At 38.7% G+C, this 16,064-nt stretch overlaps 1 protein-coding gene across 2 annotated transcripts in view; it reads right to left on the reverse strand.

Moving 5' to 3' along the window:
* Window positions 1-16,064, reverse strand: part of RALGPS2 (Ral GEF with PH domain and SH3 binding motif 2) — a 101,747-nt gene that overhangs the window by 13,575 nt on the left and 72,108 nt on the right. The window contains exons 13-15 of one of the 2 annotated variants that reach the window (XM_010287670.1): window positions 7,039-7,093; window positions 1,823-1,900; window positions 119-224 (exon numbers count right to left, since the gene is read on the reverse strand). In XM_010287670.1, coding sequence (XP_010285972.1) covers window positions 119-224; window positions 1,823-1,900; window positions 7,039-7,093 — 239 coding nt within the window. The remainder of the gene's footprint in view (window positions 1-118; window positions 225-1,822; window positions 1,901-7,038; window positions 7,094-16,064) is intronic. The other variant, XM_010287671.1, reaches the window with a different exon arrangement.

Genomic DNA, 16,064 nt, shown 5'->3' on the forward strand with positions numbered 1-16,064 from the left:
CAGCAAGGCAGAGGAGATCTCAAGACACTTGAATTAGTTGTACAACGGCCATTTTATTGTATTTATAACTGGGCAAAGGAAGACGATGAGAAAATGAATTAAAAAAAAAAAATCTTACTGTAGGTTTTTTGCCTTCTTTCAACAAAGTCTTCCTCCTGAGAACACCTTGAATAGTAACTGCTCCTGGATACAAATGAACAGCCAAATCTTCAGATTCTAGGGAGCTGAAAGGAGCATGTGAAGATTTGTGTGAAAAAAATATTTCTCCTAAAGTAGTTTTCCAATCATTACCACAAACTAACACAAACATGTATTTTTATTTAGAAATGTCAACTTTTTATTTATTGGACTTAATTGTGGAAAAAGACTTTGGCTGTTACAAGGAATTGCTGTTGTGGAATTTACACTCACAAGCAAAAGTGACCAGAAAAGTTAATTAGCCAAGCAGGTAATCCTTAATTAAAAAAAAAAAAAAAAACCACAAACAAACAAACACAAAAAAACCTCAAGACACAACTGAAATATCAAAACCAATTAATTTTAAAAAGCAAACATTTGAAGTACATTCATACAGTTGCTGTATGTGTTAAAAATTCTCTTCCAGCCCTTGCAAGAAAGATTAATTTTTTGTTAGAAACACTGGAATCATTAGCACATCAAAAACAAAGCACAGCTCAAACATGCACAATCTTTAAAATATCTGAAAGCAAGAAGAGTGGGCAGGAGCAGTAATAAAGAGTAGAAACCCGAACCACAGCTTTAAGGTGTTTTAATGCATCTGGTGCTCTGCTAATCATCTACCCTACATAGGATCTATGAGCAATGGGCCAAAACAAATGCCAGGTACAGCACTGTGAAAAGAAAACTTAGCTTTATTAAAATTACAAAGCTGACTGGCTTACAAAACATTTTCAATCAGAAAAGAATTACAACAGGAATCATTTCCGTCCATGTCAATCAGAGCGTGTAACTAAATTGCTGAACCCAGCAGCTTTCTAGAAAAGGCAAGACATTGAACAGCGCTTGAAACCTGTTTTGAAGCAAGCCAGGATTTGCTGTTTCATCCACCCTAACGTTTATGAACGTTCAAAGTAAATTGGAAATCTAGGAAACATTTTCATTGCAGCACCTACTGAGGATGATGATATGGAGACAATTTTGGACACTGATAGATGTGAACATGAGTTTAATTCAGTGAGACAATGCTTGCTTCTTAGCATGAAAAAAGTTTCATAGTTAATGGCCATCTCTTTCCCAACTACAGTGCCACAGCTGGAGACAGAATTTGTGTTTTAATTAATCAGAATAATCAGTTATATTACTCCGTCAGCTTGCAAATAACACTATATATATAATAAATTGGGGCCAAATCTAATGCGTTACTCATTTTAGCCGTATCTCTGATTTCAGAGAGGAGGGGAAAAGAAATTCAATACAGAACTGCCAGCAAAGAAAATATCTTGCATGCCATCCATTAGCACAAGAAGCAGCTTTGTTGTCCACATGAGAACTACCAGCACTGCTACACAGTGGCAGGCAGTTAAACAGCTACCTCTGGTAAAACATCTTTAAGCCTTGAGATAAAGATCCAACGGTTCAGAATTTGGTTTTGCAGACCAGAATGAACAAAAGCCCTTATGGCGATATAGATTAAGTCACAGAAAAGGAAAGCTTTAAGTCTGAAGAAAAAGGTCTCTACCTTTATTTTGACATGTAAGTTAGAAAGAGAACATCAGAAAACACCCACTTAATTATTAAACCAAACCAAATCACCAACACCAGAGGGAAAGTTTGACACCTCTGTGTGCAGTGGGGATTGTACCTGCTGGCCTTCATGTGGCCTCGATAGCCATTTCGTGACACTCTTGTCCCCGGACCGAGAGAATGGTACAACCTGTTCCTGTTGGATTCCATTATAAATTGTACGTATTACATATACTTTTATTCACACAAACAGCACGACTGCTAAAACAGCACAGTAATTTTTTCTGTGTGCATATCACAAAGCCACTTCTTCCACATAAGAAACAAAGGATAATTTTATTTAGAAAAATGCATGCAGGGGTAGACATAATTTTTTTTTATTTCGTCAGATGTTCTCTTTGTCAGAACTCATAATACTGAACTGTTTTATTGGCACTGAAAAATAATACATTTTGAGAGCAAAGTCTGCATTTAGTTCTTAGAGATTAGATCCATGTAAAGGAAGCATCTTAATAAAACTTGGCTTTAAATTCTGACTTTAGATGTTACTACCAAAAACCAGTTTCAACTTCTATGAGTATGCACACACCCAAGCTGCAAGGAATCAGAAGCACTATCAAAATGTGCCTGACACTGTTTAAAATACTGTTGTATTAAGCGACATTGAAATAAGCAAAGCAGTATTTCAATTCTCCAGTTCATATAAGCTTTAAACTTTTCCTATAAGCTTCACTTTTTAGAGTCCTTAACGTGATCGATTGTGTTACCCCTAGCCACGACTTGTGTTCTAGACCTGCCTTTTGAATACCGCCTTGCTTCATTGAACCTTGTTTTTCTGGATCAGATCCCTTCGTCAACTGAATTCCATTTAAGCCAGTAGAAACATAGGCACTTTGTCGTCACCTCCTGCTTTTTAATCTGTTTTTCTAGTTGCTTGTAGTATGCTGAAAGATTCAAAGTCACCTCTAATTCTGCAGATGCAGGCAGTTAAGTGCAGGCCTATGAGAATTTTACAGGCACAATCTCCTACTTAGTATAGATCTAACAATCTGTCACCTATGAGAGGGGCTTTGCATTAGCTGGAAAGCTGCTTATATATGGACAGGGCAGTATTTCTCAGAATAGGAAACCTAAACAAGTTGCATGGTCATGTTTCAGTCTGAACTCCGAATACCACAGAAGGCATACAGAAAAGGTCAGCAGCATTAAACAAGAAGAATGGAGGTTTTCGGTTTGATTTTGTTGCTTTGTTTTTTTAAACCAGCTCGAACTATTGCTTTTGCTGCAAGAAAAATTATCAGAAAGATACTAATGAATTATCATTTACTAAACTATCCCAGAATGTGCCGTAGTTTGTTTTTCAATATTACAAAAATCTTTGAGTTTATGAATTTTTTTAAAAATACATTCAAGATTTAGACAAATAAAACAGTAACTAAGATGAAGGAAAGAAACGCGTAATGTAAGCTGTATATTTGTGTGTACATATATTTTGCATGCAAATGAAATACGTTTTCTTCTTACCTTTAAGCTTGTTTTTTTGCATAACAAGGAGGCTATCACTCTTGGATTGAGCTATTTCAGGGAAATCTATTCAGAGACACTCAGAATGACAACCAAAGAGACTGAAGTGCCACTTTGTACATGCTACAAAACTGTCAGGACTTAGAATTAAAGTTCCTCACGTCATTTTGAGTAGCCTAAAGGGACACCCCAATGCTGAAAGCTCTTTCTCAAGTTTCAAACTAAGTTTCTGTTGCACTTATAAACGATCAGTGACACCAGTTCTCATGCCTTCTGCATTTCCCAGCAACAAACAAGAAGGCCGGGAAAACCAAGAACATTTGTTACAACTCCTTCTGTTACCTGTGGAATCTGTGTGTGGCATACCTTGTTTCTTCCTGTTAGGCATATGATGCAGATTTAAGCCCTCCTACCCAAAGATCCTGTTCCTAACTGACTGGGAAATACTGAATTCCCACTCTCACTGCATAGGAAGTAGTCGTGGCAGCCTGGTGAAGTTCCCACTGACTGGAAAAGGGGAAACATAATCCCCATTTTTAAAAAGCGGAAAAAAAAAAGGAAGACCCCAGGAACTACAGGACAGTCAGTCTCACATCGGTGCCCTGCAAGATCATGGAGCAGATCCTCCTGGAAACCATGCTAAGGCACATGGAAAATAAGGAGGTGATTTGTGACAGCTGACATAGCTTCACTAAGGGCAAATTGTGGCCATCTACAGTGGGGTTACAGCACTAGTGGATAAGGGAAGAGCAACTGACATCATCTACCTGGACTACTGCAAAGCATTTGACACCATCCCACACAACATCCTCACCTCTAAACTGGAGAGACATGGATTTAACGGATCGACTACTCAGTGGGTAAGGAATTGGCTGGATGGTCACACCGAAAGAGTTGCAATCAACAGCTCGATGGCCAAGTGAAGACCAGTGACGAGTGACGTTTCTCAGAGGTCGGTATTGAGACCGGCGCTGTTTAACACCTTTGTCAGCGACATGGGCAGTGGGATCGGGTGCACCCTCAGCAAGTTTGCCGATGACACCGAGTTGTGTGGTGTGGTCGACATGCTGGAGGGAAGCGATGCCATCCAGAGGGACCTTGACAGGCTTGGGAGGTGGGCCTGTGCAAACCTCAAAGTTCAACAAGGGCAAGTGCAGGGTCCTGCACATGGGTTGGGGCAATCCCAAGCACAAATACTGTCTGGGCAGAGAATGGGATGAGAGTAGCCCTGAGGAGAACTTGGTGGTGTTGGTTGATGAGAAACTCAACAGGACCCAACAATGTGCACTCGCAGCCCAGAAAGCCAACCATATCCTGGGCTGCATCCAAAGTAGCATGGCCAGCAGATCAAGGGAGGTGATTCTGTCCCTCTAATCTGCTCTGGTGAGACCCCCTGGAGTATCGAGTCCAGCTCTGGGGCCCCCAGCATAAGTAGTACATGGACCTGTTGGAGCAGGTCCAGACGAGGGCCATGAAGATGATCAGAGGACTGAAGCACCTCTCCTATGAAGCCAGGCTGAGAGAATTGGGGTTGTTCAGCCTGGGGAAGAAAAGGCTCCAGGGACACCTTATAGCAGCCTCCCAGTATGTGAAGGGGAGCCTACAAGAAAGCTGGAGATGGACTTTTTACAAGAGCATGTAGTGATAGGACATGGAGTAATGGCTTTGAACTGAAAGAGGGTAGAATAGATATAAGGAAGAAATTCTTCACTATGAGCGTGGTGAGGCACTGGAACAGGTTGCTCAGAGAAGTTGTGGATGACCCATCCCTGGAAGCGTTCAAGGCCAGGCTGGACAGGGCTTTGAGCAGCCTGGTCTAGTGGAAGGAGGTTGGAACTAGATGGTCTTCAAGGTCCCTTCCAACTCAAACCACTGTATAATTCTATGATTAATAGTAGTGGATATACCCCAATTTTTCCAGTAGCTGTTAGTTTCAGACAACAAATGCTTCTCCCTCACTCTTATATGAGTGAAAAGACTTTATAAGACTCTCTTATAAGAATGGAAACTTACCGAGACACCCTCTCTAGTTATCTTAACTTTTGACATTTGCATGTCAGTGTATTACCTATTACATTCCAAAACATGTTTCATCATCTTATAAACCAAGGAGCAGACAAAAGGTTGCTGCGCATCTCTAGGAATTTAACGTACGGTGCTGTGAATGTCCCTAAGGAACGCAATTCCTCTCCCTGGAAGCATGCAAGAGAACTCACCCTGAAAAACATACAACTTCAAAGTTCTCAAAGAGCTTTCTCAAGAGAAAAAAAAAATTACTGAAGGCAAGTGCAATTTGGAGGAGGAGGAATCTTCTTACATAACTGTATGCATGGAGCAAACCTTTTAACTTGGGGGAGTCTGGGTCAGCCAGTTCTCATTAGGACAGGGATGAAAAACCTCTGATTTGTCTCAGAAGCCCGCACAACAATTCTGGAAACTGTTACTATGAGCTTAAGCCTGAGGCTTACTATAATTTTTAAGTTTCTCATGCTACTCGGGGTAAAAGCACTCAGTTCACCAGTTTGTATAAGGCTTTTCCATATAACTACTTAGCTTTGAGAAACAATCTGAACTTGATTAATTCCATGAAGCAGCAGGGAAGGAAAAGCAAGAAAACCTTTTGACTACTGCATCTTGCATCACAGAGCACATGCAAGATAGACATTTTCTTTCTGACCCAATTGTCTTTCTATGCTCATGTGGAATGTTTTTACTGCTTACATAATAGAATTTTAAGGACATTGCCTCATGTATGTAATCGTATTTATAGCATTAAGTATCAGAAAGTTCACCTTTGGCACAGAGAGATTTTCAAAGATCTCTTCCAAAAAGTAACACAGAACTTCAACTGCTTCAATGAATTCAAGCAGAATTTGGGACATGGCGTGGTGGGCATGGTGGTGTTGGACTGACGGTTGGACTTGATGATCTTCAGGGTCTTTTCCAACCTTAATGATTCACTGTTACCACAATGATAAGCTTTGTGGTAACAGTTCCTGACTATAAAGTTCTTCGACAATAATTTCTGCAAAACATGTCTTCAAAGCATGGTAGAAAAAGTCATCCGCTGGTACTCTGAAGCTGATGGATTACCTGAAATTGAGTTATAGAAGCATACTATGCACTGTATTGTGCCTCTTACTCAGCTGTGGGAAGATGAAATCTCCAACTTTTACTGTATTAAATTGCAGCAGGTCTTTCTCCACATTCTCAAATACAACATGGAAAAGGATTGAAGTGGTCAGTGTCACCTGAGGATTTGCAAGTACTGCATAAGGAGCAATATGTTAATTCTGGACCACAAAATCTGACATTAGCAAGGGGCATTTTCGTGTTTTCCCGTGTAACACAAGGGCAAGTAACAATGAAGTGAAGGAGCAGATAAGAGAAACAAAACAGGTGACAGTGTCAGTGACAAGAATAAAGGGTCCAAGAATGGATAAAATCTCAGGGCTATCTTCAAGGAAAGTGAAAAACAGGTCGCACGAATAGCATACACAGGATATACAAATATATAAAACCAGAAAAATAATTAGGGGTTTAATGGTACTCTGTTTGAGCTATTTAGAAGAATGTGTGCAGTGAGTAAGCACCCAATTAGACAAAAGCCCTATTAACTACTAGCGAGCAGAAGGTACTTCTCTGTTGCTTTAACAGATCCTGTGAATTTCCTACCATTTATTAATATTCTTACATACAGAAGATCTCTAGATGACTAAAATAAAGCATCAGTTTCAGGACTGAGCGAAAGATTGTAAGCAGTGATGTCTGAATAGAGAAATGCAGGTTTTGAGCGGCAGTTTTTCTTACCTTTCAAATGCTGGCCAGGAAGTCTCTTCACTGAGTTCAGAACCATCACTGCTACCTTGAAAAAGATAAAAATGAATCATACTTTATTTTGTCATCTACAATCTATCTATTCCAATTATGTTTGTTTCTCCTCCTCAGAATACTGCAGATTAAATGTGTAAAAAATACTTCACTAAAATACTACAATTAAAATACTCTGTGATTTGATTCAGGAATTTCACATAAACTGAGGTAGAGATTGGAAGGGACAGGGTCTAGATGCACACTAAGAAACTGAAGCAAAGGAGCACTAAAACATGGGAAAGGCATTTTCAAAATTTAGAGAACATCCTAAACATGGACTTGTCCGATTAACACAACAGGCATTTAAAAAGAAAGGTCACTTATTTAAATAATTCCTTATAAAGTCATACATGGCCATGACAGAGGTGCAAATTTGCAGTAGTGCAAACTCACTGTCGAACCTCCAATATATTAGAAGGCTTTGCCCATTTGAGAAGCCTTAAGCAACTTTTTAAAGCTCTCCCCAACTTATTATATCAGATCACAACAGTATTTTTTTCCTTCTGTGCTTCACAAAGCAACTCAACATTACTGCAATTATTTTATTTTAAACATTGAAAGTAGAAGAAAAACACAAAATCCATATATCTGACACGTCCATTCATGGCAGGCTCATAAATAACATACTAACTTTGCAATTACAGTAAATCCCATCAGCATGAAAATTAGTACTTAAATACAGACACAAGGTATTGCTATCTGCAACTCAGTAACTTCGGTTCCTAACTGTAGGATAAACAATGTTCAAGCTGCTGTCTTACTAGCTCTTCATCTTTCAGACCAGACCAGCTTCCCATGCCAGCTACCATCGTTGCCCTCCACTTCAACCCAATACATGATTTTGGCTCTAGACAATCCCAACTCCTCAGTTTCAGCCTAATTCAATGTCAGTCATTGGTAAAAGCTCACCTTCTGGCACAGTAACTTGTCAGCTTGTTTGCTCTGCCTCCTGAATACCCATATATAAAAGGAAGAACTGATTTACAATGACTTTCAGACAAATTGGGAGGGGGAAAAAAAAAAATCTGAATCAATGCACTTTACTTAAGGGTTCCCACAGAGAAACAAAGGCTGAAAATGGGAACAAATTCCCTGTAATTTCACACAGAAAACCAGCAGGGAACAGTGGTGCCCTGAAGAGTAAAGCTGTTCTGTACAAAGGTAAGTCTGGATATCCACTGAGTAAACACAGAGTAAAGATGAAGGCAATAAAAATTCACACACAGCAGGGGCAATTCCAGGCAAAAGCCATGAAAATCTCAGCATGGACCAAAGTTCTCTCTGTGCAAAATCCAAGAGAAAATAGACACTTTATGTGCCATCCAATTCAATTTAGATGCCTCTTTTCCAAACATTAGCTCAACATCCTCATATTAGCATGATCTCTAAGGGATACTGGATAATTTGGTCTTGGCTTATGTTGAACTTTTCCTAAAGGAAGTTCCTAATCTGGTTCACGCTAACGTTATTGTAAAAGAGACTTGTATAGACGAAACGACACTGTCCCAATGGAGCTACTGGCTCCTAAGCTAGGCATAAAGGTCTGCAAGAAAGGGAGTACAATACCCAACAGGTGACTAATTATTTTCTGGAAGTGTCAAGATTTTAGTATTTGCATTCTCAGATCATTGATCCTTAAGGATTTAACTGCTTAAAAGGTTACAGCAGCAGGTAGCTTGCCCATAAAAGAAAAGTACAGTTCTGCGACTTGCACTTCCTCTGTAGCTGCAAGGACAACATATTAAAGAGTCACAGTTACTACTGAAGTAAGTGTTCTTACTTCAAGTGACTGCCTGCACAAATTTAATCTATCAGCAAACAGTCATTCTGGTGCCACAAAGCAGGTGAGTAAGAAGTGACTATAAAAATAATCGAGTTTTTTGTGTTCAGCACAATTTACTTCTGACCTGCACCATTGAGAAGTAAGAGAATGTGTGGACTGAAGTCCACATTGTTCTACGCACTTCTACACAGGAATACCGCCACACAGATCATGAATTATCCCAGGCAAAACTGGAGGAACCAGTTGGAGTACCTTATCCAGATGGAACCTGCTGTTATAGTAGAAGTCTTTGCAAAATCCCAAAGCAAAGATTATAGTTTCCTGGAAGAAACACTTAATATTTTCAGCAAATTCCACATCCACATCACAGTGAAAATCTCAGTGATTTATTTCATCCAAACAAAAACACAGCTGCACTCTTTGTAAGGCAATATGCAAAGTCCCTTCAAATAAACAAGTAATGTGGTTTGGAGATGCAGAGACAGAATACGATGTAACAGAATTCAGAAACAACTTTAAGCAGGTATTTTGGGTAAGACCTCCCAGCTGACTGTCTTTGAGGAAGACTGTTTAAAATAGAGCATATTATAGTAAGAACTTAAATCCTTTTAGCAGGTGGAATGACAATTAGGAAGGTAGGTTTCAAGTATGATGATGTTTCAAGAAAGGGAATCCAGCATCCTGGACTGTTGCAAAGACAAGAGTGAATTTCTTGAGCTATCTACACAGCAAGGAGCACAAAATAAGAGAATGGCATGAACAGGAAGTGAGTAACTGCTGCTACTATCAGTGTGCTCACATCAAACTAAGGCACAGACTGCATTACTCTAAGCAAGTGTAATGGTCCAGAATGGCAAGTCCTGGAACGTTTCTAAGGTGGCCTGATCCAGACCTGTCCAAAGAGAGAATCTCTCCTGTTTGTTTGGTTACTGGCCAGAAGGGACCTTGGGAGGTCATCTGGTCCACCATCCTACTGGAAACAAACCTAAACTGGTGATCAGATTGCTGAAGGCCTCATCTAGCCACGTTCTTCAAGGATGCAGTGTCTACAATCTCTCCGAGAAACTTGTTACAGTGTTTCACAACCTGCACGTGAAACAAGATTTTCCTTGCACGTAACCGAAATTTTCCTTGTTACTACTTGGAGCAGTATGTACTGCAAAATGGTGCAGTAATTTCCATTTGCCCTAGTAATCCAGCCAACACTGAATTTATTAGGGAAAATTAAAGTCTTATCTATTTCCTTATTACTACATAGATTTAGCTTTACATTAACAAGAAGTGCAACTTCAATATGGCTAGAACTCTACTTGATTGAGGCCACATGATAGAATCCAACATAACTAGTATCCACTAACAATACTGTATCAATTTCTTTACATTTAAAATAGGTTGATACATCAAAATTTTAACTGAAATGACATTTTGATGGCAACTATAACAGCTTTGCTAAGAAAGTTATATTTCAAACACACTATTAAGTACAGAAACATTTAAAAGCTAACGTTTTTTAAAAATGCAAAGCAATCTAGAGCAAAAGAGGTAAGGAAAGAAATGTCATCTTTCAGAAGGTGATAATCCATGTTACAGCTACAAAAGTTAAACGAATTTGGGACCTTCATAAACAGTTTCATTTAAAAAGTTTAATCTATACAGAAATTACCAGTTACACTTTTAAAAGCAATGTTAATTTAGAAAAAAGCGTGCCAAGCACCACAGCTATTGATTTAACATTTATATTGATGCTTAAACAGGTTTAAAAAAAAAAATGGAAAAGATTGAATTTTAGCATTTGACTAGCCCTCTCACATCTATATAAAACATCTCTTACAGGATTTTTTTTGATTCTAAAAAACTCTAGATTTTTTTTCACAACAGAAGTTCTGATACTAAAAAAAACCCCTTCCTGAAAAACAAAAGAATATACATTACACCGCTCCCTCCAAAACAACACAGAGGTGAAAGGAACTGTTTTAAACTTACTAAGAGTTAGATGCCTACCCAAATTCTGTTTAAATATTAAATTCACTATTGGACTATCACCTCTACTGGAAATATTTCATTCATTCATTACTTCAACAATACATCACCTTCTTAAATCTTTCTCAAGTATGTACTCAATACTTGAGTTTTTCCAACAACCTCAAACAGGTCTTCAGGTTAAACTTAATAACAAATCTTAGATAGTATAAATCCTTTCTATTAAGTAATGGTCTACACAAATTTTGGTTTTATGTAAGAAGCCACTTGACATAAGCCACTATCTTCCTAGTTTTCTCTATTGCTAACAAAATTAAAATTTTCTTGTACAGAGTTAAAAAATAAATAGATCAGAGTTGTGTTTATTTTCACTCCATAACAGCAAGGCTTTTTCCTACCTTAAGAGTAACAGCCATGGGCAAAATGTTTTTTTCACTAACTGTACTGATGATCATCTGAGAAGTTTCAAGATTGTTTACACAGAGCTCTAGTACTGCGGCTGAATACAGATGTGAATTTTCTGTTCACATTGGTAGGTGTGCATATATGTACATCTATGCTACAGCCACACAAACAGCGCGAGGCTAGGTTCCTAGCTATGCGATAGGGAAAGCCTATACCATTGCACACCCATTCCCCCCGGTCACAGCATCCACTCATTGCTGGAAGTCTAAGGATACTGAACATTTAACACAGGCTTCCTTTATCCAGAAGTTAGTCCCCAAAGTTAAACAGGTGTTAATATAAACAAACCGACCCCAAAGAGTTTAAAAAGTATTCAGACTAAAAATTCTTTCCTCTTCTCAAATCTGCAACTGACAGTCTCTTGGCTCCAGTTACACAGTGTTTCCAGAGTTCTAGTCACTATAGCTGGTGACTGACCTGGTAGAGCTTGAAATTCTAATGTGAAAACACAAAAAATTGGTCAAGAGGCCTGACTATCAATTGCTGTAGCCCAGCTAACATCATGGAGATGTGTTGGGATCACTCTGCACGGCTCGACCTTAAGGAGAAGGAGCTGCAGCATTGAGAAGCTGGTAAACAGCTGGACACCTGCAGGGCTCAGCCTTGAGAAGAGGGAGCTGTGGCATTGGGAAGCTGGTAAACAGCTGGACATCTGCAGGGCTCGGCCTTGAGGAGAAGGAGCTGTAGAAAAGAACTAAGAAGCAGCGAGGAAAACAGGAACACCTGCAAGCAGCGAATCCTGACTGTGTGAGAGGCGCGTGGACAGTATGCTAACCTATAAAAGCCGTGTATTTTGATATAATAAAGGAGAATGATCATACCCACATTGGGACTCATCATTACTCCAGGATCGCCTCCCACTCCGGCAGAGATGGACTCCACGCCTTAAAAGTTATGTTCTGTCTTGTTCAGTCTATGACCATGCTGAAAATCCTCATATATATTTAACTAGCTCATTATCATTTAACTATTGTAAAGTTTAAATAGCTCAACTTTGGCTTGCTAGTTTAGCAAGTAAGAATGGTGTGAAGACTGGCAAACGACTCAAGCAGTATGATGCCAGAGAATCAACACAAACTTCTAATACCATCACTGATAATGAGTTTCATCGTAAAAAGCTAACAGAAGCAAATAACCAAATAAAGATGGGACAGAAACAGGAGGTTTGTACAGGTGCATTAGTTGCAAAACACCTGGACCACATGCCTCGGGACTAATAAGGATTGGGAAAGAAATGGGGTGCTAGAACTCCTGTATATCCCTCTCCTCCCCTCAAATCCAGGCACCTACATGTGAATTTTTAACCTAAAGTATTATCCAGCTTTTATATTTACCCTATTGCTAATAAAGTAGTAGTTCACAATAGCAGAACAGGGTATCCACATTTAGGGGAAGAGACAGGCATCTGTATACTCATTTAAACGGAATATTAAAAAAACCCAAACATATTTCTTCTGCCTGAAACCCTACCCAAACTTTGATCTTCTGACGCAGACTGCTGCTGACTCAGTCTCCTAAACACCTGAACAGTATACTACAGGGTAAGGAATCAAACAAACATTGGCTGTGCAGAGTTCTTCCCTACTGTATAGGCTGCCAAAATCCTGAAAGTAAATGCATACACTGTATACCTACACCTATACTTCATTTATTTAAAGAGAAATATAATCCCTTGTAGAATTCAAGTACTTCAAGATGGTGACTTAATAGAGGAATTCATTAAGATGCTGATATTCTTGTGTGCATTTTTTGCCAATTTAGGTTTGAAAATGTACTTTCTTACATTAATTCACACTAATTTAAAATACCTTTCTTTGACTCTGCAGCATTAATTTCTCTGACTGCCTTAGAATAACGGCTCACATTACTCTCAAGTGATTGCAACATACAAACGAAGGCAAACATTCAAGAGCTTTAGTTTTTCTAGAGCTTTCGTCCATATCATTATAAATTAGGAAAAATAAGTGGAAAAAAAAGAAACAGTTTGAGAAAGAAAACACGTCAAAGTTAGAAAAGAATTTGCATCCAACACTGCTACAAACACAATCCGTAAATGTCACCACCTTTGATTTTTTTAAACACCCAAAATTACATTCTCAATTTCAGATAAGTATTTCTGTGTTCATACCTCAACATCTATCCTTAGGTGGCACACATATGAGACTGCACCCTTAAAAAAATTCTTCTAAGCAAAATTACTTTGCATCCCATACGTTAGGTGCTCTAAGAGGAGAAAAGCCACACAGAAGCAATATATGAAAAGAGGGATCTATTTTACACTGTCCCTTTACCCCTACAGAATTATTTGGACAATTAGCCTTTGTAAACAAATTCAGCTTCAGAAAAGAAATTCAGTAATGCAGCTGAGCCAAATCATAAGAAATGGTGGAAATCCAAAACTTCTGAGAATATTAACGAAGCGAACTGAACATTGCTGCAAAGATACTTAAGAATACACTTAAAGCAAGAAAAAAATACTTTAAAAGTATAAGAAAACCAGGCAGTATCAGAAACCCACATATTCTTAAAAAAAATCTTATTAATAAAAGAAAGTTTCATGCTATTTCTAAGTGGAGCCACGATCTAGTAAAAGCACCTTAATTTATCCTACTTTTAGGTGAGGAGGTGACAGCAGGCAAATACATACAGCTGGTAAGAGTGTGCAGGTGGTTCCTCCAACCCAGCCAAGAGCAATGCTAAGCCCTCCGAAGGGCAAGCTCACTCACTCTTTTGAAAGACTGTATTAGAGTGACCTCATCAGAACAGAAGGATCGCAGAACAAAACTATCTTGTCGCTTTAAGACTTACTGATAGCAAGTAGAGGGGGTTCTCAATGAACTTGCACTGCAAAGTAAAAGCATCTGTCCCAATTTACTAAAAGCAGGTATTCTGGATTGTCTGCACAAAATGGGTGCGTTTTCCGTGGTATTCATCTGTTTGTATTCTCATGAGTTATCTGTCAAAAGTCTCTTTGCAGTCAACAGAAATAAAGTAAGGTTTTAAGGACACAAGTCATACAACCTCTTTTTAGCCACCCATCTAAGAATGAGATGAATCATATCCTTGAAGATTTTAACTCTCTGTGATACAAAGAGCTCCAAATGACTAGCTTAAACACAGCTTTCTAAATTCTGAACGTCTAAAACTTAGAAGAGACTATTTCCTCTTGTTACATTCCTGAACTCAAGAGAACATTTCCCATATTCCCCTATATTGTATACAAGACTGGTCAAGTGTTTCTTCCTTCTAATTAGGATAGCCTTGGCAGTGTTGGAAAAAGATTTCTCACTTTTGCTTTCAGACAACAAGCACCTATGTTATAAAATGAAATGGCAACAGAATCAGATGTACATCTCCCTTACTCCAGCGTATTGTATGACTGTCTGCTGAATATAGTCGCATAGTTCTAGAACAAGAACTGTTTTGACCCAAACACAAGAAATTAACGTAACGGGGACTATATCCTTAATTTTTTTTTTTTTTTGAGTTCTAGTTTTTTGCAGAACAAGTTGAATGTACACAATCAGCCTGCAGAACCTGAAATTAAGAAAAAAATCTGATAAAGACCTCTGCAACATGACTGTCATGTTACAGATAGGCCTATTTTCAGGAAGTCCTATACCTGCGTCACTGTCTGCATTGCTGCTACTTTAGGAATCATTCATCACATGGAAAAATACCCACTTAGTGTATCTGTCATATCTGAAACATTAATTACACTGATGTAAAAATTTTGGTATGCTATGTACCATTCCCAGAATGGATCATCAGTCTTTCCCAGCACAACATAATCAAAATTGTCCATCATCATTTGAATGCGTGTTTTTAGTTTAGAGACACAGGCACCACCAGATTAACCGCTCAGTTTTAGTATGCTTATATGGAGAAGAAAATTTCCTCCAGCCATGAAACTCAAGCCTAGTGATGCTCCAACTGATCTCTATCACAGATTGAAAGCTTCTATCACAGAGATAACTGAAGAAATCCAAGTGGAAGAGTCCTTATATATCTGAAGAAGTCCGTGTTTTCACCAGTGGAAAAAGAAACAGTACTCTGAAGAATCTTCGTAACATGCCTATAAATAGCTTCACTGAATTGTAAATGGTCTACACTAATGTCTTAACAGCAAAGAAGACTCAGACACTAGGCTTGATAAAAAAAAGTACGAATTCACATACTCTTAACGATTTAGATAAAGCATCATAACAATACAGTGCTGCACACAAACATCCTACACTGTTGTTACATTGCTGCTTTTTTGATATTTGATGTAGAGGCAGATTACATCAGATCCTCCAGTACGAAAGGACTGGAAAAGTCTGACCACCTCTGAGCCCTCAAAACGCAGGACTGATTTAAAGTAGTATTACAGTCATCTTTGAGGTCACATTCAAGCTGCTGGCATATTAGAAATGCTGTCCATGTTTTGAAGAAGGATCACTTATCCAAAAAGTTAAGTCTTACATGGGCTTGTATCTAAGAAAAGGTAGTCCTGTTTCTAGAGCAACAGGTTTAAATCCACATTTATGGGCAAGGTGAGGAATAACATTCTTTTCAGTACACATACTCAGAAGTTTTCCTGACCGTCTTTTGAAGTTGTGTTGTAGAATACTGTAAACCTCCTCTCTGCTGCAGTGACTGTACTATTTCCAAGTACTAAGTAAACAGACTACTTCAAACATGATGGAGGAACTTAGCAGCTTCAATCAACTTCCTCAAATCCTGCTGCAGACGC

This window comes from Phaethon lepturus, unplaced genomic scaffold, assembly GCF_000687285.1.
Source record: "Phaethon lepturus isolate BGI_N335 unplaced genomic scaffold, ASM68728v1 scaffold11315, whole genome shotgun sequence".
In the NCBI taxonomy this organism is placed as follows: Eukaryota; Metazoa; Chordata; class Aves; order Phaethontiformes; family Phaethontidae; genus Phaethon; species Phaethon lepturus.